Here is a 24,576-nt window from a genome sequence, read left to right on the forward strand (position 1 = left end):
CTCTTTATCCATATTCCTGTCAGACAGTCCTTAAAAGCAGGGCCTGAGTTTTTAAAGATAGTTGTTGATAAATATACTTGTCACTGCCATTTATTTATTTATTGATTGAGATACAGCACAGAAAAGGTCCTTTAGACAATGCTGCTCAGCACTCCTTGATTTAACCCTAGCCTAACCATGGGACACATTAACAATGACTGATTAAGCTGCTAACTGGTAGGTCTTTGGATTGTGGGCGGAAACCAGAGCACCCGGAGAAAACCTATCCATTCCACGGGGATGACATTAGAATTGAACTCTGAGCTCTGTTGCCCTGAGCTGTAATAACTTCACCTGGTTTTGCCTGACACTTGCTACCATGTACAGTTGGCCCTCCTTATCCGCGAGGGATTGGTTCCGGGACCCCTCGCGGATACTAAAAAACAGAGAGGCTCAAGTCCCTTATTCAACCTGTCTCAGTGCGGTGGACCTTAGGACTCAGCGGAACCCCGGACCTTATTTAACCTGTTTCAGTGTGGTGGACATTAGGACCTGGCGGCGGAGCTCTGAATCCATAGTGTTTCTGTTGACGAAAATAAAGTGGAAATAATAAAGCGATCAAAAAGAGGTGAAACGCCGTCGGTCATTGGAAAAGCATTAGGCTACAGCTGGTCAACGATTGGAACAATTTTAAAGGATAAAGTGAGAAAGGCCCTGCCCCGATTAAAGCTACAATTATTACTAAGCAACGCAGTGGTTTAATTATTGGGTTCTGGGGTTTTGGGTCTTTTATCCTCCACATCAACCTGGCACGGATGGAGAGTGCGCTCGGTAGCGCTCCGTCACTGGATCGCACTTTTCCGTTCCTGAGCCCAGCGCTGAAACATACGTTTCTTCAATATTTTATATGCATAGAAAGTTAAAATATATACTAAGACAAACGTTTGACTAACTGACACTAAATAATACCGGGTGTACCTGTTCCGACTGACTTAGTAAGAGAACTTAACGGTTTTTTTCCGATCTTGATCCATGATAACCTATGTATATCCTCCCATATACTTTAAATCATCTCTAGATTACTTATAATACCTAAAACAATGTAAATACTATGTAAAATAGTTGTTGTACTGCATTGTTTAGGGAATAATGCCAAGGAAAAAAGCCTGTACATGCTCGAACAGCAAGTGCTGGAAGAACACTTCTGGGTTTTCTTGATTCGCGGTTGGTTGAATTCGCGCATGCGGAACTCGTGGATAACGAGGGCCGACTGTACTCCTTCCCCCCCCCCCCCACCTTTTATTCTGGTTTCTTCCTCCTTCCTTTCCAGTCCTGATGAAGGGTCTTGGACCCAAAATGTCGACTCTTCTTTCCTCTTCATTGATGTTACCTGATCTGTTTGAGTTCCTCTAACATTTTGTGTATGTAACTATACCATTAATATCTCATTGCTTTATTGGGCATGGAGAACTTTACATTGAGGGTGGGGTAAAAGGGGAGAGGTGGTAGGAGAAAGGTGCATCCAATATATTTTTCTGGTCGGGATTATGTAGCACTAATGCCAGATATGACTGTCATAGAAGAAAACCACTGATAACATTTTGATGCTTTTGCAGATAGCATTTGGTTGTATTTCATAAAATTGAACTGTATATTCAGAATAATGTGCCTTCATGTTTTAAAACTTTGCTTTTTTTTAAACCCATAAAGGAAGAAGTTGGAAATGGTTTTCCTCAAGTTGTGGCTTCTTTATTTCTTTCTCCTGGAGGTCCTAAATTTATTAATCTTATGTACGCTTTTGCAAAATATGTACTCACACACAAGTTAAACATACAAACTGAAAGTAAGTGAATATTTTTGGGTTAAATTGAAATTATCTTTTGAAATGTCCTCTTCAATATTTAAACTTTCAGTCATGAGTTTTTAAATTTCCTCACTCTAGATTGGAGGTTGTGTAACATATCTCTATGTGCTTTACAAGTATCAGAAATATTTAGAAAAATCTATTTTGTTCACATTTAGATTGACAATTTACTCATAAATATTTACAGTTAATCTAGAGGAGCTTGTTCTTGTGTTAATTGACTGTGCCTGCTTTATGTACCTTTTTGATTGTGTTGGGGCATTTTCAAGTTCTTACATTAAATTACATCTTACAGAAAAGAAATTTTCAAAGTTGTGATTTGGGTGTTGATTTTGGTTTCCACAGTGTTGGTCGGTTGTACATTGGATGCTTACCTCATTACTTGACTTTAGCTAGGTTTGTGAAAATATGTTACCAATGCCAGCACAATTAGAAGTTAGCTTTCAGTTTAGCACTGGGTCAGTTTTTTTATTTATTTTGAACTTTCTTGAAGCTACTCATCTTGCTAGTATAGTTTTGCACAGATATTGGCAGATCCCTTTCACCAGCAGCGGTAGATTATTACATTATGCCTTCTGCTGTTATCTGTCTGAAGTTAAGGGCATTTTACATTTCTTTCCCCAAGTCAAAAGGTCCAGTGAAACTTTGTAATGCAGCCAAAGTAAATTGTTCAGAAAAGGGGAACATAATTTAAATCTCAATGTATCTGGAATTTTCTTGCTCCTTTGAAAAACTTCACATTGATATTAAAATTGCAGCTTTAAAGGTTGCCAATTTACAGCCTCTCATTAGAAGTTCCTCAAGTAACACTTGCACTGAGAGTATATACACTATTTGTTTTGAAAGTTCAGAACCCACGATGCAGTGTTTAAGGGGGATTTTATTCTATCAAATTAGAAGGCAAGATTCTCATTAAAGGATTTTCAAGTTTTTTTTAATTGTTTTATCCTCCTACACTTAAAATAGAGAACAATTGGCGCAACAAGAGAGTGAGGGGAAGATCACAAGACCTTCATTTAGCAGCAATGAAATGTTGTGTTGCACGTAGCCAGTTCTTAGAAGGAATTCAGAAAGAAGCTTTTGTCATTGAGGAATATAAAAGAAGGGAAGCGTGAGTATATTTGGATAACTGCATTTTTTTATATAGTCTGGTGTTTTGTATTTATACTAATATTGCAAAAGATTTGCCACCTACCTATCCAGTAATTGTTCGAGTACTGATGTAATGCAACTCTTGGTCACTGTATCCAGAGCAGCTGTAATTTTTTTTTTATGAAACAAGAAGAATATAGCCCAGTCTCTCGCTATTCTTTGAATTATAGTAGTTGACATCTCTATCGATGGGTTTAATATGTCCAAATGATTTGTGGCAAACTGTGAATTGTATTAATGGCTCAGCTGCCTGTAGGTACTACAATCAAGATAATAAAATCACCTCTAAAAGTTGTATGCTGTAATGTCTTAGTATATCACCATTCCTATATTTGAAGGAATGGAATTCTATGCTTGACATTGTCACTGCAAGGACTGCTGATAAAAGAGCAATTGCAGATAAAAAGGTCACAATTACACTGTGGCTTTTCTTGATTGAAGTATTAAAATGTCCTTTATTGATTAACTCTTGTTAATCAATAATGACCACTCATTTGTTGGATTATAATTTTGTTGTGTCACTCTGTTTCCAGTTTGTGGGCCAGATCTGTTCTTATCCCATTGAAATCAGCTCTCTCCAAATCCTTTTTTTTTGGGGGGGGGGCGGGTGATGTACATCCTTTTTTGTAGCCAGTTTGTTTGAACTTTGTGATATTATAAGCACTATTTCTTTCCAAGCGAAGTTAAGCCCTGCCCTACAAATCTTTCCCAACACCTTGCATACAACTGATGAATCCAGCCTATAGTATCCAGGTTTATCCCTACTGCTATTTTTGAACATGGGACAACATTGGCTGTCCATAGGTCTTCTGGTACTTCACCGGTCCCCAGTGAAGGTGCAAAAATTTCTATTAGAGCTTCATCAATCTTGTTTTCACCTAGAGTTTTTTTTTCTCTCTTTTGGGCTTTGCTGCTTGGAATTGCTTTATGCAATTTGGGTGACAAGAGATGGCTAGAGGCTCCAGGGAAAATCTTCGGCACCGCTGTAGGGGATTAAGTAAATTTGGCAGGTACTGAACCAGTGTATTCCCTCGGCACCCTTTTAGAGAACCAGTAGTTATTCAGTGAACTAAAAGAAGACTTGAAAATGTCAGACAAGGTCTGACATTCGTGACTGCGTACTTCATTTCCTTCATGGTCTAAATATTAATTATGTGATAGTGTTTCAAAGCCATCTTATTGGTTTGGAAATGCTGTGTGGCTAATAAAATGTTCTGATGTAATGCTATACTACAACAGAGTTGTACATTACTGAAACTGCCATGTGCCCAACAGATATAGAACACTAATTCTGTTTACCAACACTTAGCCCACAAGCAACTAAGCCTTGGTGATTCCAGTCCTGATCTATATATTTTTAACATTGTGCGAGTACCTGCCTCCATTGTGCCCTCGGGTAGTGTTTCAAATTGCAACCACACACTGAGGGGGAGAGATAACGTTATTATTTCTCAGTCTTTTTACTTCTCACCTTAAGCCTATGTTCTCTGGTTTTAGATATTATAAAAATATTAACTTCCAGATTTTGTTTCTATGCTAAGGTCATGCAAAATAGTTGTTAACTTCTATAGGCCCTCAAGCCAATTAAGTCTCCACCATCTGCCATGTACTAGTTTAGTCTTGTTATTCTCCCCACATTTCTATTAGCTCCACCCTAATTCTGCTACCCTCCTACACCAGGGCTACTTTACAATGGCCAACCTACTAGCCCACACTTATTTGGGATATGAGAGGAAACCAGACCAAATGAAGGAAATGCTCAGGCAATGTGCATTTCCACATGGACAACATGGGAGGTCTGAGTTGCTGGAAGCAGTTGTTGAAATGCCCTGTAAACCATAATATAGGGATCACTTTAATGGTTAATCAACATTTCAATACCTACTGATCTTAATCCCTGGCAATTGTTTTTTTAGAAACAAGGTTTAATTGAAGACTAGTCATTTTGATCGACATCTTCAATGGGGACCATATAAAAAAAATTAATGTTGATAAGAGGGAAAAAAGTTATGAAAATGGGAGTTATATAATTATAATATTGTGCAGGAAGGTTATAGATGGGTACTAGTTAGAGTAAACTATTGGACTACAGCCAGAGTTTCAGACTATTGATCTGGAGATGCAAGTTCAGATCCCTTAGTAACAAAACAGAAACAGAAATCTCATCCAGTTTGCTAATGTTCCCCAGGGAAGGAAATATGCAGCCACCACTCAGTCCAGCTTTATACAAGAAGTGCACTGATTAAGTAAAAGTTCTGTTCCTGTGATCTGTATAAATACTGAACTTTCCGTAGGTTGGAAGTGAAAATTTTCTTCCCAAATCATGTGAAATCTTTAACCTTGATTGACCTGGAGGTCTGGTCTGCAAAAGCGATATAGGTTGTTGCCAACAAATGAACTGTGACAAATATTTGCAGTTTGGCAGGGGTGATGGCATAGTTGATTTGCTATTGGCAAGGAAAACTATCAGCAGTTTATTGAAAGTAAGTGTACACTAACGAGATCACTTGAAGTTCATATTATTTTGATCTTCACTAAAAGAGATTGGATAAGACATTGCCTTTCTCCATAGGTTAGCTCCGCATTATTTTCTGGTGAAAAGATTCGAGAACTTTATCTGACAGCAGAGTCTGGCAGAATTTGCATAAGTCAGATTTTTGTACATCAGATCTTCTGTAACCTGGGGCCTCCTGTAAATGACTTCGGATCCATTAAGGTGGTTAGCTCTTAATTACATCCTTGTTTTAGGAACAATCAGAATTGGGCATCCAACATCAGATACTGTACGTACAAAAATGTATGCGTTTTGAGAAAGTGTAATGGCGAAGATTATTCGCCTTTTGAGGTTGAAAGTCTTGTCTTTTATCTTGAAGTGAAAGCTCATTTTGTGTATTCTTGTATATGCCACCACTCCTTCCTTTACTTGTCTCTTGAATATTACCCCTACATTCTGACCACTTTTTGCTGTGTGGAAATTCCTCTTAAAATTCATTGCTTCATCTAAGCTCCTGGGTCATGCTTTTTTTTTATATTTGTGAAAAAAAAACACGCTTGTGTGATTTTAAAGATGTACATGTATTTCTTTTCTGTAGTGAGTTTTCACATGAAATGGGCTTAGCTGGATTATTTGTGATAAATGACCTGTATAACAAGCAAACTTTTATACTTATCTCTAGATTACTGGTTAAAGAAAATCAAGCCTTGGAGAAACAGCATAAAGAAATGAAGGTCCTCCTAGAAAAGTAAGATTCGTTTAGCTGTCTGGTTCATAATAACATTGGTAGATACTTAATGGGTAATGCTATTAGTTTACAGGATAAACATCCAGTGAAAATCATTACCTTTAATTTGAGAAAACATTATTTCATCTGAATGTGCCTTATGATCTCAAATTTTAATGTCCTTCATTTGGTGATGATTGTGTTGTGGAATTCTGACTCAACCATAGAATGTGGGTTGCTGATAACACTTTGTGAGGACTAGATGTAAATTAAATTAGTTGTTTTAAAGGACAGGATGTAGAAGAGACGAAAATTGGTATTTTTGTCCCTTCTGAGAGATGGAGTCAAATCGGTTGCCAGTTTACGGCTGGGCAATGAAATGAGCAATCATGTTATGCGCAGGGAAGATCATGCTACATAATTATTGCTTTGAGAGGGTAACTACAGAATTTGAAAGCAGATTGTAGACAGAGTTTGCATGGACTTTAAGTCTTTTGATGAGGTTCCATTGGTAAGCTGATACAAAAGGATCACAAGATCTGATGTGTGTTTTCAAAGTGGATCCTTAAAGGAGAGCTGAGGGGCAAGTTTTTCCACATAGTGGTAGATATATATGAAATGAGTTGCCAGAGGTGGTGGGAGAGGTAGATACATTTACACCATTTAAAAGGCATTTAGATAGTGTTGGAGGGATAAAGATCTCATGCAGACTGGGAATAGTGTGGATAGGAATCATGATTGGCATGGACAAAGTGAGCTGATGGGCTCTGCACTATAAGGAGCTATGTTTGTTCATTATTATCTAGTTTATTATCATAAGAAAAATTGTCGTGTGTCCATGCCTAGAGTGAAATTCTTGTCAAATGTGAATGCTCTCATTTACCCTCTAGAAAAAGATAAAGCCAATTGTAGCACTTGTTACACAATGGTGATGAACGAGTTTCAAACGGTACTGTGTAAAGAGGCAGGAATTTAAATATTTTCCTCTCAATTTGTTCTTGTCAGTCACTTAGTATAAAGACCAAGATAACTTGCTTTGCTGTGTGAGATTGGAGACAATTGATGATAGTTGACCTGATGTGAAACAATTTTTTTCTTTTAAAATCATGCATGCTTGCATCCTAAATTGTTTGTTCTTTTGTATGTGCTCCATATAAAGATCTGCAGTGTATAAACTATTAAAAACTTTTTAAACTTTTTGCTAGAGCTGCCAATGGCTTCACAGAAGGAAGTTTTCCAGAACTGAATGAGGTTTGTATCAAAAGTAATTTAATTTCCTTTAATTTTCAATTGATCCATAGCAAAATTGTCTCTTTACTTTTTTTTACATTTCTGTGTTGAACTGATTGCTTGGTAAAGCTGGCAGTATAATGGGATACAAGTTTTAGACGAGTCACTGTTTATTTTTACTATTTGCTGACACATTAGTTTTTTGGCTATATACCCACCCAGTTTTTGTGAAAGAATTCTTTTTATAGAAAATGAAAATTTATAAATATTGCTATTATACATTCACGTGGAGAGTCTGATGTGCAAACATCTTCCTGCCAAGCATCCTCAGCGATTGCTTTTTTTTGTAAATTGTACCTAAGAATGAACTTTGAACTATGGTCAGAGATGCTCTAGAAGTGAGGAAGCCTTATTACCACTTGTTTGAGGAAAAAACAAACTGCTTGAGGAACACAGTGAGTCATGCAACTTCTGTGGGGATGGAAGGCAATCTTAGTGCTTCTGGTTGAGACCCTGCATTAGGACTCCTTCGGCAGTTTGCTTTTTTGCTCTAGAATCCAGCATCTGCAATCTTATTAATTTCTAAGAACACTTTTGAAATCTGTAAGTTTGTTGTTCAGTATTTCAGTTACTGGTTCATTCTTAAAACTGACTTATGAAATGTCACCTTGCCTAAAATTATAGTAATCAGTCTATATGGAGTGTGAGATAAAATTAGTATTGAGTGAGAATTGTGTATGTTTTGCACTACTTTGAACTACTTTGTGTAATTTGTTGCACTAAAACTACTTCCATTCAGCCACGTGAGATGTGGAACACAGTAATGGACACGCTGTTGGAGTTGGAGAAAGAAAAGGAAGTTATTGATTCCATAATGGAGGGTCGTGTAGACATGGGCGTTCTTGATGGGACTGATGTTACATTAAAAGTTCCAAGACCATTAATAATTAAGATTGAACAAGAAACAGATCAAGTGAGTATGCTTCATAATGGTCAATGCTGTCCAAAAGTTTATGTTGCATAAAGGTTGTTAATTATTGGGCAAAGTCATTTTTTAAAAAAGCAAAGCTCACGTGTTTCTCATTGCTTGCATAGTTTGTAAAATTCTATGAATACGGTTATGAGAATTTGATAATTTTGAAAGCCATTCCTCCACAGCCCCCCCCCCCCCCAAAGGCATCTACTTTGTTGTAGGTAATTCCCTTTGGCGCACCATACACATCCTATTTTTGTTAGTGTGTTTTGTTAGAGAATTTGATGCCGTTCTTTAGAAAAAAAACTACTCTTAAAATGTCTCATCCACTGTGTAGGATCTCATGGAGAATTGTGTTGCCTTATCTGGTATCTTGGTTAAGATTATTAATGTATCAATTAGTTAAACCTTAACCCACTATGTTTTAGATTGAAGTATAGAATTGTTTATTTGCAGAATGTGAACACTGCTGGCAAAGGCAACATTTGTCTATTTATAATTTTTTCTGAATTAAGAAGGCAGTTAATAATCTTAGAGTATGGAGTTACGTATTGCCAGATTGGATGATTGGACCTTCAATCTACCAGACTTCCTGTCTTGTAGATAAGGAGATTTGTCTATAGCAGAGCAGTATTTATTGAAACAGGAATCAAAGGATTGTACGTGAGCAAATTAAATGGCAATGTTCAATTGTGCCCAGTGTCATGGAGTCGTACTGTCATAGAAAAGTACAGCAGAGAAACAGGCCTTTCAGCCAAGTAGTCTGTGCTGAATCATTTAAACTGCCTACTGCCAACGACCTGTACCGGTACAATAGCCCTGCAGATCCCTACTATCCATGTATCTATCTGAACTTCTCTTAAACGTTGAAATCGAGCTTGCATGCACCACATGTGCTGGCAGCTCATTCCAAGCTTTCTCAACCCTCTGAAGAAGTTTCTCCTCGTATTCCCCTTAAAATTTTCACCTTTCATCCTTGACCCAATGACGAAGGGTCTCGGCCTGAGACGTCGACTGTACCTCTTCCTAGAGATGCTGCCTGGCCTGCTGTGTTCACCAGCAACTTTGATGTGTGTTGCTTGAATTTCCAGCATCTGCAGAATTCCTGTTGTTTGCGTTTTTAAAAAATAATACTACTCTCTGGCTTTTCCCACAAGGCCAATGTCAAATACAATTTACTACCTCATCTTGAATGTTGAGCAACTGAACCTTTTTGACCAACCTAATATCCATATAGGACCTTGTCAAGGGCCTTACTAAAATCCATATAGAGAACATTCACTGCCTTGGCTTCATCAACTTTCTGAGTAACTTCCTTGGAAAAACTCAATAAGGTTGGTTAGATATGACCTACCACACACGAGGCCGCCAATCAGTCCATGTCTATGCAAATACTCTCATATCTAGTTCCTTAGAATACTTTCCAATACCTTTCCTACTGCTGATGTAAGGTTCACTGGCCTATAATTTTCTGGTTATTTTTAGACCCTTTCTTAAACAGTGGAATAACAATAGTTATACTCTAATCCTCTGGTACTTCACCTGTCACTAAGGATGCTTTAAATATCTCTGCTAGGGCCCCTGCAATTTCTGCATTTGTCTCCCACAGGGTCTGAGTGCACACCTTGTTAGTCAGGCTCTGGGGATTTATCCACCCTAATTTGTTTCAGGACAGCAAACACTTCTTCCTCTCTATTCTGTATAGGGTCCATGAAGTCGATGCTGCTTTGCCTTAGTTCTGCAGACTCTGTGTCTATCTCCTGAGTAAATACAGATGCAAAAAATCCATTTAAGATCTTTCTCTCCATTCCACCCCCACCATCTCTTTTGGCTCCATGCATAAAATACCAATCTGATTTTCCAGAGGACTAACTTTATCCCTTGTGCTCTTAACGTATCTATGGAATCCCTTAGGATTTTCCTTCACCTTATCTGCTAGGGCAACCTCATACCTTTTAGCCCTCCTGATTTATTTCTCAAGTGTTCTCTTGCATTTCTTATATTCCCTAAGTACAGCATTTGATTCTACCTGCCATGCACCTTCTTTTGTTTTTCTTAACCAGGCCCTCAATACCTCTTATAAACCAAGGTTCCCTAAACCTGTTATCTTTTCCTTTTATTCTGGCAGGCACATACAGCCTTTGCACTCTCGAAATTTCACTTTTGAAGGCCTCCCATTTACCACGTACACCTTTGTCTCATGCTGCAGATTCCAGCTGCATATCATCCCTGATGCCAATACATGCTACTACCTCCTGGTTCTATATGCATACCTAACCAAGTTCCCAACCCTTTTACACAAAGTCTCAGGAGCAGACAATATTAAACTCAAGTTGTATAACGAAGCAATTAGGGGCTCCAGTGTCAAATCCAGAACCACCTATGTTTGTATCTGGAAAGGGATTATCACAGGTGCCCTTGGGTTTTGTAACTATGATTATCTGTCAGATGAAAAATCCAACTGCTAACTACAGGTGTTTGTGCTGTTGTTTGCTTTAAAAAATGTCAGTGGCAAGGTTTTTCTCAACCATTTGTTCCCAGTGGCCAAAGAGCTGTTCCTCAGTGTGAATTTCATCCATTCTCGAGATACAGTGAACGTGTATCACCTGCAACCACTCCAAGAAATATGCAATAAGCATCAGCAATTTTTCTGACTCTTAAAACAGTCACCTAGATTGTGGAATATCCTGCAGTTCATCTGCTGAAAGAAATTCATCTCCATCTTTTGCCTGCTTCATGATGGCATGAAATCCATGATGTTAACTAAAGCATACAGCTACTATTAATGAAGCAAGTATTTTTATGCAAAGCTAGTCTACATCAATATTTTACTTATTTCTCCCCCTATCTCGCAGTAATGTTGCATCAAATCAAATAAACTTTGTGAAAGTAGAATTGGAGTGGAGTGACATTTGCAATATTCCAGTCCTCTGGAACCATTCCAGAATCTAGTGAATCTTGAAAGATCATCACCAATGCCTCTACAATCTCTTCAGCTTCCTCTTCCAAAACCCTGGGGTGTAGTCATCCAGTCCAGGGACTTGCCTACCTTCAGACATTTCAGCTTCCCAAGCAACTTCTCATTAGTAATAGCAACTACACCATCTTCTGCCTGCTGACACTCAAATTTCTGGCATACTGCTGGTGTCTTCCACAGTAAAGACTGACACAAAATGCTGAGTTTGCCTGCCATTTATTTGTCCCCCTTTATTACCTCTCCAGCATCATTTTCCAGTGGTCCCATATCCACTCTCACTTCTATTTTATATTATCTGTAAAACAAAAAAAATTGGTATCGTTTTTCATATTAACTAGCTTACTTTCATATTTCATCCTTTATAGAGCCATGCTCTGGAATTCCCAGGGTTATCGCTGTTACCTTTCTTGAACAAAGCAATAATATTTGCCACCCTCCAGTATTCTCCTCGCCTCTCTTCAGCCAGTGAGGATGCAAAAGTCATTGCCAAAGGCACAACAATCTCTTCAGTCAGTTCTCTTAGTAACCTGGGTTGTATCCCATGTAGACCCAGTGACTTGTTTATCCTAATGTCTTTCAAAGGTACTAGCACATCCTGTTTCTTAGTGTCAACATGTTGCAGCATATCAGCCTGTTCTATGCTGATCTCGTGTTCATCACGGTCCCTCTCACTGTGAATTCTAAGCAAAGTATTCATTGAGGACTTGTCCTACAGTGGTGTTAGAAAGTTTGTGAATCCTGTAGAATTTCCTCTATTTCTGCATAAATATGTGAAGATCTGATCACATTTTTGTTCATGAGTCCTAAAACTAGATAAAGAAAACCAGATTAATAAGTAACAAAAAATTATACTTGTTCATTTATTGAGGAAAATGATCCAATATTACATGTATTTGATGGAAAAAGTATGTGAACCTCTGGGGTAATGCTTTCTGCAAAAGCTATTTGCAGTTGGGTGTTCCAATCAATGAGATGAGATAGAAGGTGTGGGTTATAGAGGTGATCTACCCTATAAAAAAGACACAAAGTCAGGTTACTGACAGAGCCTGCTCTTCTCAAGAAGGATCTGTTTAAGTGCACCATTCCTTGATCAAAGCAACTTTCAGAGGACTTTCAAATTGTAGAGATGCATGAAGCTGGAAAAGGCTACAAAAGTGTTTCTAAAGACCTGAATGTTCATCAGTCCACAGTAGGAGAATTGTCTACAAATGGAGGAAATTTAGTACTGTTGCTACTCTCCCTAGGAGTGCGCATCTTATAAAGATCACACCAAAAGCACAACATGCAATGCTGAAGGAGGTGAAAAAGAACCCGAGGGTAACTGAAAAAGACCTGCAGAAATCTCTAGAAATTGCTAAAGTCTCTGTTCATGTGTCTACTATACGAAAGGCACTAAATAAGAATGGTGTTAATGGAAGGACACCACGGTGGAAACCACTGCACTCCAAAAACATAACACTGCTGCATACTTCAAGTTTGCAAAAGACCACCAGGATGTTCCACAGTGCCTCTGGGACAATGTTTATTAAGCAGGTGAGAAAAATGTTGAACTTTTGGCAGAAATGCACATTGCTATATTTAGATGGAAAAGGGCATTGCACACCGACACTAAAACCTCTTCCCAAAGGTGATGCATGGTGGAAGAAGCATCATGGTTTGCGGCTGCTTTGCTGCCTCAGGTCCTGGACAGCTTGCAATCGTTGAGGGAACAATGAATTCAAAATTGTATCAAGACATTTTACAGGTATGACATGTATAGGAAACAGGGAATAAATAAGGTGCTTGAGGAGTATAAGAAGTGTAAGAAAATACTTAAGAAAGAAATCAGGAGGGCTAAAAGAAGACATGAGGTTGCCTTGGCAATCAAATTGAAGGATAATCCAAAGAGCTTTTACAGGTATATTAAGAGCAAAAGGATTGTAAGGGATAAAATTGGTCCTCTTGAAGATCAGAGTGGCCGCCTATGTGCGGAACCAAAGGAAATGGGGGAGATCTTAAATAGGTTTTTTGCGTCTGTATTTACTAAGGAAATTGGCATGAAGTCTATGGAATTAAGGGAATCAAGTAGTGAGATCATGGAAACTGTATAGATTGAAAAGGAGGAGGTGCTTGCTGTCTTGAGGAAAATTAAAGTGGATAAATCCCCGGGACCTGACAGGGTGTTCCCTTGGACCTTGAAGGAGACTAGTGTTGAAATTGCAGGGGCCCTTGCAGAAATATTTAAAATATTGCTGTCTGCAGGTGAGGTGCCGGAGGATTGGAGAGTGGGTCATGTTGTTCCATTGTTTAAAAAAGGATCGAAAAGTAATCCGAGAAATTATAGGCTGGTAAGTTTAACGTCAGTAGTAGGTAAGTTATTGGAGGGAGTACTAAGAGACAGAATCTACAAGCATTTGTATAGACAGGGACTTATTAGAGAGAGTCAACATGGCTTTGTGCGTGGTAGGTCATGTTTGACCAATCTATTGGAGTTTTTTGAGGAGGTTACCAGGAAAGTGGATGAAGGGAAGGCAGTGGATATTGTCTACATGGACTTCAGTAAGGCCTTTGACAAGGTCCTGCATGGGAAGTTAGTTAGGAAAATTCAGTTGCTAGGTATACATGGAGAGGTGGTAAATTGGATTAGACATTGGCTCAATGGAAGAAGCCAAAGAGTGGTAGTAGAGAATTGCTTCTCCGAGTGGAGGCCTGTGACTAGTGGTGTGCCACAGGGATCAGTGCTGGGTCCATTGTTATTTGTCATCTATCTCAATGATCTGGATGATAATGTAAATTGGATCAGTAAATTTGCTGATGATACAAAGATTGGAGGTGTAGTAGACAGTGAGGAAGGTTTTCAGAGCCTGCAGAGGGACTTGGACTAGCTGGAAAAATGGGCAGAACAATGGCAGATGGAGTTTAATACAGACAAGTGTGAGGTATTGCACGTTGGAAGGACAAACCAACGTAGAACATACAGGGTTAATGGTAAGGCACTGAGGAGTGCAGTAGAACAGAGGGATCTGGGAATACAGATACAAAATTCCCTAAAAGTGGCATCACAGGTAGATAGGTTCGTAAAGAGAGCTTTTGGTACATTGGCCTTTATTAATCAAAGTATTGAGTATAAGAGCTGGAATGTTATGATGAGGTTGTATAAGGCATTGGTGAGGCCGAATCTGGAGTATTGTGTTCAGTTTTGGTCACCAAATTACAGGAAGGATATAAATAAGGTTGAAAGAGTGCAGAGAGGGTTTACAAGGATGTTGCCGGGACTTGAGAAACTCAGTTACAGAGAAAGGTTGAATAGGTTAGGACTTTATTCCCTGGAGCGTAGAAGAAGGAGGGGAGATTTGATAGAGGTATATAAAATTATGATGGGTATAGATAGTAAATGCAAGCAGGCTTTTTCCACTGAGGCAAGGGGAGATGAAAACCAGAGGACATGGGTTAAGGGTGAGGGGGGGAAAGTTTAAAGGGAACATTAGCGGGGGCTTCTTCACACAGAGAGTGGTGGGAGTATGGAATGAGCTGCCAGACGAGGTAGTAAATGCGGGTTCTTTTTTAACATTTAAGAATAAATTGGGCAGATACATGGATGGGAGGTGTATGGAGGGATATGGTCCGTATGCAGGTCAGTGGGACTAGGCAGAAAATGGTTCGGTACAGCCAAGAAGGGCCAAAAGGCCTGTTTCTGTGCTGTAGTTTTTCTGTGGTTTCTAGGAGAATGTCATGGTAGCAGTCCATCATCTGAAGCTTAATAGAAATTGGATAATGCAACAAAACAATGATCTGAAAAATGACAGTAAATCAAAACAGAATGGTTTAAAAAAGAAAATTCATGTTTTGGAATGGCTGAGTCAAAGTCCTGACCATAATCATATAGAAATGTTGTGGAAACTCTGAAGCAAGCAGTTCATGCAAGGAAGCTCACCAACATCCCAGGGTGGAAACAGTTTAGTAAGGAGGAATGGCCTGAAGTTCCTCCAAGCCGATGTGCAGGACTGTTTCACGGCTATTGGAGACATTTGGTTGAAGTTATTACTGTTCAAGGGGGTCACACCAGTTACTGAAAGCAAAGGTTCACATACTTTTTCCAACAAATACATGTAATAGTGGATCACTTTTCTCAATAAATAAATGAACAAGTATAATGGTGTTGGTGTTATTTAATTGGTTTCTCTATCTAGATTTAGGACTTGCATGAAGATCTGATCACGTTATGCAAAATTTGAGAAAATTCTACAGGATTCACGAACTTTCTAGCACCACTGTACCTCATCTGACTCCAGGCACATATTTCCTCTTTTATCAGTCGGCACAACATTGTGGGCCAAAGAGCCTGTACTGTACTGTGCTGTACTATTCTATGTTCTATATCCTTGATTTGGTCCTAACCTCACTCTAGACATCTTCCTGTTCTTCATGTGCATTTAGAACACCTTGAGGTTTTCCTTAATTCTACTCACTAAGGCCTGCTCATGCCCCCTTCTATCTATCCTAAGTCCGTTCTTAAGCTCTTTCCTGGTTACCTTATAACTTTTAAGCCCTATCTCATCTTTGCTTTCTAGATATCTAGTATTTAATTGCTTTCTGAGATCCCCTATTGTTCTTCCAAAGTGTAGTGAATATAGGCTTAATTGACCAAATCTCTCTTCATTCAACAGTCCCACTATCTGAAAATTTGATCTGGTGAGTTTTAGCAGAATTCTCTTCGGTGTCGTAAACATCCTTTCTCTGATAAGGAGACTAAAGCACAGGGCACAATGCTTGAATATGCTTTCTCACTAAGACCCTTTACAGTTACAACAAGACATACCCACTTCTAATGTATAATCCTCTTGCTATAAAGGAAAACATATTTGCTGCTTTAATCCCCTATTATACCTGCGTGCTTTAGCAATTGGTGCACATAGACATTTGGGGCTCATTGCTGCACCCCATCCATTTTCCCAATCTAATATATTACCAATGCTGCCCTTAAGCACATCCCTTCCATTTCGAGCACATCTGCCCTCACCCCATCCTCCTGCCACCCCACCTCTTGTCCTCACCTACCACCCCACCAGCCTCCGTGTCCAGCACATAATTCTCCAGAACTTCTGCCATTTACAGCAGGATCCCATCACCAAGCACATCTCCCCCTTCCTCTTTTTGTTTTCTGCAGGGATTGCTCCCTACACGACTCCCTTATCCATTCATCTCTCCCCACTGATCTTCCTCCTGGCATTTATCCTTGCAAGTGGAACAAGTGCTATACCTCCCCTTACCCATCCTCATTCACTGCCATTCAGGGCCCCAAACAGTCCTTCCAGGTGAGGCAACACTTCACTGTGAGCTTGTTGCGGTCATCTACTGTATCCAGTGCTCCCGGTGTGGACTGTATATCAGGGAGACCTGACACAAATTGGGAGACCACTTCACCAAGCCCCTACGTTCCGTCCACAAGAAAAAAACAGGATCACCCTGTAGCCACCCATTTTAATTCCACTTCCCATTCCCATTCCGACATGTCAGTCTATGGCCTCTTCTACTGTTGTGCTGAAGCCACACTCAGGTTGGAGGAGCGACACCTTGTATTCCATCTGGGTAGCCTCCAGTCAAATGGCATGAACATTGATTTCGCAAACTTCCAGTAATGCCCCCCCCCCTTCACCATTCCCCATTCCCATTACTCTCATTAAACACGAGAAAATCTGCAGAAGCTGGAAATTCAAGCAACACACACGAAATGCTGGCCACATCTGCCTGGCCTGCTGCGTTCCACCAGCATTTTGTATATGACCCTCTCACCTTATCTCCTTACCTCTGGTACTCCTCTGCCCTTCTCTAGCCCTGTATCTCTTTCACTTATCAACTTCCCAGCTCTTTACTTCGCCCCTCTCTCCACTCCTGGTTTCACCCATTACCTTTTGGTTTTTCCACCCCGCCCAGTCCTGAGGAAGGGTTGCGGCCCAAAACATCAACTACTCTTTTCCATAGATGCTGCCTGGCCTGCTGAGTTCCTCCAGCATTTTGTGTGTATTGGATATTCTGCAGCTGCAGATTTTCTCTTGTCTATTATATTATCTATTCAGATGGCTTCTCTTCCTGTTAACTGCCACCAAGGTGAATGGTGTGTGTTCAATTTTCCCTGGAGCTGATCATTGCAATTCCCTATAGGGTTCTAGTCAGTTGCAACCTTGTTTTGAAATGTTAAAAACACAAAATGCTGGAAGTACTTGGCAAGTCAAGCAGGATCTGTGGAAACAGATATGGTTAACGTTTTGGGACATGTTTCTTGAAATTTCTATTTCAGATTTGCATTTGCAGCATCTGCAATTTTTATTCTGAAGAGTTATGGCTCAACAATAAAATACCAACATCCTTTCAAAGTAGCATTCAAAATCTCATTAAATAATGAGATTTCAGCCTGAAGAAAATTCAGTTGATAACAAAGATTATATTTTTTGTTGCATTGTCCTAGTACAATTTTTAGGGATGTGGTGAAGGGAAAAATTAAAGTTGAAGACCAGAAGATATAGGAGCAGAATTGGGCCATTTGGTCTATCAAGTCTGCTCTGCCATTTCATCATGGCTGATCTGTTTTCCCTCTCAAATCCCATTCTCTTGCCTCCTTCCCTTAACCTTTCACACCCTAACTTGTCAAGAATCTGCAGCCTCCACCTTAAACACACCCAGTGACCTGTCCTTCACAACCGCCTGTGGCTACAAATTCCACAGATTCACCACTCTCTGTCTAACGAAATTCCTCCTCATCTCCATTCTAAAAGGACACCCCTCTATTCTGAGGCTTTGTCCTCTGGTCTTAGACTCTCCCACTATAGGAAACATCCTCTCCATATCCACTCTATTGAGGCCTTTCACCATTCAGTAGGTTTCAATTAGATCACCTCTCGTTCATCTGAATTCCAGTGAACACAGACCCAGAGCCATCAAACACTCCTCATATGACAAGCTTTTCAATTCCAGAATCATCTTCGTGAACTTCCTTTGGACCCTCCTCAGTAAGCAAGTTTAAAATAGACTGTCCTTCATTGACAGATCTTCACTCTTTGGTTGGATTGGCAGCAGAAAGAACTGTGCATTGATACACCTCTCATTACGATTTGGTTTAAAGTCTGACCCAAATATTTTTTAAGGGACATGAATTGATAAGAACACTGCTGAAGTATTGGCAACATATACTTCTCACTGTTGTAAGGTAGAGAAAAGATTGAGTTGAGTACTTCCATGACCTATGTTGACACAACAAATTTAATCAATAAATTAGATTCATAAACTAAATAGAACTGAAGGATACTACCTTTTTTGTTGTTAATATGTTGGCAAATATTCATTTGTTGAAATGAACCTGACCTGTTCCAGTGGTTCAAAATTTCAGCTCTGTGATATCTGTCTAGTGCTTTAAACATTTGATTGTGTTTGCAGATTGATGATCTATACAAAGCTGGTAAACTGAATCTTTCAGCCGTAACCCAGCTGTGCAATTGGTCTCTCAGACTTCTTGGTGACCAGCGTGACCAAGTAGGCTCAGCGCAATTAGAACGTCGTCCTTCCTTGGAGAATTTAGCAGGATTTCTGAAAAATGAGCTAATTGAAATGAAGGAAAAAAGGTAAATGTATAGCTTTAATAGCTTAATTGGAAATTTGGATAAGAGGCAAGGAATGAAATCAGCCTTGAAATGCAATTAGTATTGTGCTATTTTTGTTCATGGGGAAATGATCAAAAACTATCTTTTATTCCATCTCCAAACTTTTAATATATCAATTGTGCTCTCTAAATTTTGCTTGCTTTAGTCATAGTTTAGAAGGAAATTCTTCTTTACTTACTGTATTTACCATTTAGTTATCTAAGAAGATTTCACACAAAACTCTTTTTAACATGTATGGTGCAACTGCTACTTTCCTTAGTAACGATAGCATTTCCCCCTCCGCAACCAGAACCATTGGACTGGGCTTTATCCAAGTGCTGTTTTGGGTTGTGCTGACTAGTTTTGTGTGCTATTGTGCAGTGGCCTTAATGTAACCTAAGTATTTTAATATCCTATTTACAGGGCTTTCCAATGTGAAGTTTCTACTTTAGTTCCGTTACTTTGAAATAATTGTTAGAGGATGCTAATCTCTGAAAATTTACTGATTAGCTTACTAGTTTGGGATAAATTTAAACTTTGTTAAGAGGAAGTCTAAATAACATAGAATAACTTGCAATGTTCATACACTGCAAGTTATTGAAATTACAACTTCCCTAAGTTTAGTTAGAAAAGTATTACTGAAAGTAAATGTTTCTTGAATTGCAACAATAAAACAAACAACTACTCCTCTCTTTCCCCCCCCCCCCCTTTGTAGTTTGTTTTCCCACAGATCTGTTAAGCATGTCTGTCCATTTTGATGTTGTTAACATTGAGATCCTAGTTCTGGTATTTACTAAAATCATTACTATATTTCATTGCCTTCAAATTTTACTTCTGTAACAATTTCTTAATGTAATTTCAATGATTTCTGTTGCTTAGTAAATGGAAAAATTCCTGGTTTGGGATATTTAAATATTTTATTATTTAGAGGTGGTCACCAAGATTGTTCTTTATACTTTTTTTTTTACAGCTGGTTCACATTTGCAAATCCAAGTATTAAAATCATTGATTTCATGTATATAAGAGTTCTGGAAAGACATCAGCATGTGATAGAAAATATTATTTCTCTATTTTACTTAACTGCCAGATTTTCCTTAGTTTTATATAATTCTTTTCACAGCCAGAAGATAACACAAGAAGTTATTCCCTCTGTGAAACAATCAATAGCCAAAATGGAAAGCGTGTGGGACAAGAAATGGGAGCAGTATTTGCATAAAACGGGATTTTCCCCAATGAGGAAAAAATATCCTGTGAGTAGACTCTTTTGCTATATAGTTGCCATTCTGGGAAAGTCAAGACTTCAGTTTTGATTTATTAACACAAAGATAGATTTCATTGACGAACCCTTATCCGGAGATATAATTGTGTGGCTCTCACAGGAGTAGAAAAAATCAAACCTGATCCTGTACAGAAAAGTTATTTAAGAGGGAAAATCACTTTGTATAGAAAACTTTGGAGTTAAATACCTGCACTGATCAACTAGCTGGAGTATTCTCTGGCATCTTTAACTTCTCGCTTCGGCAGTCTGAGGTACCCACTTGCTTCAAGCAGGTTTCAACTATACCGATGCCTAAGAAGAATATGGTAACCTGCCTCAATGGCAATCAACCAGTATGTCTTGCATCCACGGTGTTGAAGTGTTTTGAGATGCTGGTGATGAAACGTATCAACTCCTTCCTGAGAGGATTTGGATCCACTTCAGTTTGCTTTACAGCACAGCTGGTCCACAGAACATGCCATTTCATTGGCTGTTCACTGAACCCTGGAACTTCTGGACAGCAAAGATGCATACATCAGAATGTTTTTTATTGACTGCTGCCTGGCGTTTAATGCTATGAGGCCAATACCACCTCATGCATTGGATCCCTGATTTCCTTACTTGCAGACGCCAATCAGTTCAGATTGGCAACAACATTTCTTCCACAATCTCCATCAGCACATGTGCACCACAAGGCTGTATACTTAGCCCTCCGCTCTACTCACTTTACACTTATAGTGTGGCTAATCACAGCTCCAGTGCCATATTTAAGTTTGCTGATGACACCACTATAATGTCGAATCGAATGTGGTGATGAATCAGCATGTAGAAGGGAAATGGAAAATCTTGACTGAGTGGTGCTACAACAACCACTTTTTACTCAAATGTCAGCAAGACCAAGGAGCTGATTATTGACTTCAGGAGGAGGAGGAGGAAGAAGACAGAGGTCAGTGAGTCAGCCTTCATCAGGGGTCTGAGGTGGAGAAGGTCATCAACTTTAAATTCCTCAGTGATAACATTTTGGAGGACTATTCCTGGGCCCAGCACGCAAGTGTAATTATGAATAAAGCACGGCATCACCTCTGCTTCCTCCGGAGTTTGCGAAGATGTCATGCTGAATCTAAAATTTTGACAAACTTTTGTAGCTGTGTGGTGGAGAACATATTGACTGGATGCATCACGACTTGGTATGGATACATCAGTGCCCTTGAATTGAAAAATCATATAAATAGTAGTGGATATGGCCCAGTCCATCATGGGTCAAACACTCCCCACCATTAAGCACATCGGCATGGAGCACTGTCTCAGGAAAGCAGCATCCATCATCAGGGATCTCTGCCACCAGATCATGCTCTTCTCTGGCGGCTGCCATCAGGTAGAAGGTACAGGATCCTCAGGAGTCACATGTGACTAGTATGGTTGACATTTAGCAGCCTCAAATTTTGATGCAACTGGTGACTGCTGTTAAATAGTAAAATTGTCAATAATGTCAAGTGAATAAAAAAAAACAAAGCGTTCTGATCATATTGCCTTAAAATATCCTTTGTGTGCCTTGATTTAGTTTGAGGTGTAGAAGTTGCATTCCATCAGCTTCATAATCAATGTTTCTTTTTAAAGGTCCTTGATCTTCTACCAACCATGCCAACTTTATCATTTGAGCCTGCTTCAGAAGAAGCTTATAAAAGCAGTATATTTTATTCACACTCTGCAACACTTTCAGGTGAGTTCAGAAAATGCTAAAAAGAAATGTCTTGCTTAAAATTGATTTTAAAGCAAAGCTCTTATTAATTTTTTCTTCTATACTATCCGTAGCTCCTCTAACCTTCATCTGTAAGTTTACTAACCCACTCTTTCAATTCATTAACTAAGTCACTTATAAAAATCAAAAAGAACAGCCTAATACTTCTGTATTTTGGACAGGGCTTGAAGAATCCTGTACAAAATCTTCTGAAAGAGATGACGCTGGTATCTTGAGCATTTCAAATGACGCCAATGATCTAAGCACATCAAAACTTCAGTGTTCAGAATGGTAGGTTCTGTCACATACTCAATTGCATTTATATTTGAAATTTTTAATTGAATCTGTTGAAGTGTTGAGATCTTGATTGTTCTAGTTATAGCTTTTATCTTGGAACATTTTTATTGTACAGTGCTAGAACTTAGATTTTTGAGCAATAAGAATTTTGTTTATATAGATTAAGCATTTTGAACAAATTTCTGCATTGGCTATGTGTTAATTTTAGTAGATTACATTATTTATTGCTCTTTGAATTAGGTATTTGACTTTTTTTTACTCAATTGAAAATATATATTTGGATTTTAAAAACTAGCTGAAACAATTTGAATCTATTTTTATCTTGCCAATTTTGTCTGTCATTTTCTCAAAGTATTAAATCTATTATTGAGGTACATTTCAAAAAGTGTCTTGGCAAAGAAAGCATTTGTTTTTTTTTTTTGGACTGATGTATGGTCAGTTCCCCTTTTTCTTTATGTGGTGGAGTCACACAACTGGTTTGTCAAAGATATCATTTGTATTGGCTGCCCTTTAAATTGACGGCATGTCTAGCTGCCGAGTCATTACTGTTGAATTTAGTCCCGAAGTTGAGGAGGAGCTCTTCTATCTGTGATACGGTGAGTTGCTTTTATGGGTGTGTAGGTAGTGGTGGTCTGATGAAAATCACAAGAGTTCAAGAGGGTGGAGTTGCAGCACTGAGGGATTAGAGCCTTTATGGAAACAGAAACAATTCAGTGTAAATACTATTTTGGGGAAAGAAGGAAAAGCATGCTAGTTTGTATTGAATGATGGACAAAAAACCACACAGGGGAGTATTGCATTATATAGGGATGGGTTTGGAAAGTTTAAACCTTGGAATCTGTGACACTTTCAATATCTGGTTCCAATATAATTAGCCATGGGATTACTTAGCTATAGAATGTAAGTTATCGTCTTTCTCTCACTAAATTGAAACTACCTTATCAACTGAGTGTAACTAGTTTTAAACCAGGTTGCGGTGGGAGGCAGAAAATATGGCTTGATTTTTGTTGCACTTTAACTGTGACACACTAGAAAATAACTTGATTTTTTTTAACGCAAAGGAAATTTTACTACAAATTGCAAAGCGTATCTCAGTATGTTTTTTGATTGCGTAACATGGGCAACTGACTTGAGCCGAGTAATCTTTTACCATTTATTGTTTTTAATGTTTGGGAGACTGATACACGACTAGAGCCAAATTTACTCTAGTTGTCACTAATATCTCCCTAGAATAAAATGAGCCTTTTGATGACCAAGCCGACTTGAGAGAAATCGGAGTGGACAGATACGGGGCAAACAAAAAATTTATGTCAAACTTCTGTTGCAAGTGTGTTCTGTTCCCCATAACTAAACTGGCTACGCAGTGGTAGGTGTGATTCTTGAGTTCCGTAGCTATTTAAATTATTCACAAAGGAAGGTTTTACTTAGCATGTGGTGGCAGAGAGGGATAATATTTTTCATCTCAGGTGCTGATTTTAATGAAGTACTGAGTAAAGGCAGCAAGCCAGGGGTAGTGAGGGAGGAAGTGCAGGTGAAGTAGTTGGTAGTTAGCAACAGGAATGGAGACAGGCTAACCCCTATTGACATCAATGGATCTGGATTTGAGAAGGTAAACAGCTTAAGTTCCTTTGGTATCCACATCACCGAGGACCTCACGTGGTCTGTACACACCGGCTGTGTGGTGAAAAAGGCACAACAGCGTCTCTTTCACATCAGACAGTTGAGGAAGTTTAGTATGGGCCCCCAAATCCTAAGAACTTTCTACAGGGGCACAGTAGAGAGCATCCTGACTGGCTGCATCACTGCCTGGTATGGGAACAGTATCTCCCTTAATCGCAGGATCCACGGTTCAGGACATTTACAAAGACAAGTGTGAAAAAAGGGCCTGAAGGATCATTGTGGACCCGAGTCACCCTGACCACAACCGCAGTATAAAAGCCAGGACCAACAGGCTTCAGGACAACTTCTTCCATCAGGCTGTCAGACTGATTAACTCACACTGATTTGAGTGTGTTTCTATGTTGCATTGACTGTTCTACTTATTATAAATTACTATGATTGCACATTTAGATAGAGACGTAACATAAGATTATTACTTGTGTATGTGAAGGATGTAAGAAATAAAGTCAATTCAATTCAAAAATTGTACAAAGGGTCTAGTGTGCCAGGAGATTTTGATGGAAGGGGGAAAAATGACAAGAATGATGTGCTTTGTTTTGAGCTCAGAATTGATACAATCCAGTGTATGAGATAAGGGTCAATTGAAGGTCAATT

General features: G+C 39.0%; 1 protein-coding gene and 1 non-coding gene across 2 annotated transcripts in view; both read left to right on the plus strand.

Moving 5' to 3' along the window:
* haus6 (HAUS augmin-like complex, subunit 6) overlaps nucleotides 1-24,576 on the plus strand; it is a 61,696-nt gene that overhangs the window by 15,952 nt on the left and 21,168 nt on the right. The window contains exons 4-12 of the mRNA XM_072257192.1: nucleotides 1,690-1,822; nucleotides 2,810-2,954; nucleotides 6,172-6,237; nucleotides 7,422-7,467; nucleotides 8,246-8,419; nucleotides 18,807-18,991; nucleotides 20,130-20,259; nucleotides 21,885-21,987; nucleotides 22,188-22,296. Of these exons, the coding sequence (XP_072113293.1) occupies nucleotides 1,690-1,822; nucleotides 2,810-2,954; nucleotides 6,172-6,237; nucleotides 7,422-7,467; nucleotides 8,246-8,419; nucleotides 18,807-18,991; nucleotides 20,130-20,259; nucleotides 21,885-21,987; nucleotides 22,188-22,296 (1,091 nt within the window). The remainder of the gene's footprint in view (nucleotides 1-1,689; nucleotides 1,823-2,809; nucleotides 2,955-6,171; nucleotides 6,238-7,421; nucleotides 7,468-8,245; nucleotides 8,420-18,806; nucleotides 18,992-20,129; nucleotides 20,260-21,884; nucleotides 21,988-22,187; nucleotides 22,297-24,576) is intronic.
* LOC140198546 (small Cajal body-specific RNA 8) lies at nucleotides 23,473-23,604 on the plus strand. The gene has a single exon (XR_011886199.1).

This window comes from Mobula birostris, chromosome 5 (assembly GCF_030028105.1).
Source record: "Mobula birostris isolate sMobBir1 chromosome 5, sMobBir1.hap1, whole genome shotgun sequence".
In the NCBI taxonomy this organism is placed as follows: Eukaryota; Metazoa; Chordata; class Chondrichthyes; order Myliobatiformes; family Myliobatidae; genus Mobula; species Mobula birostris.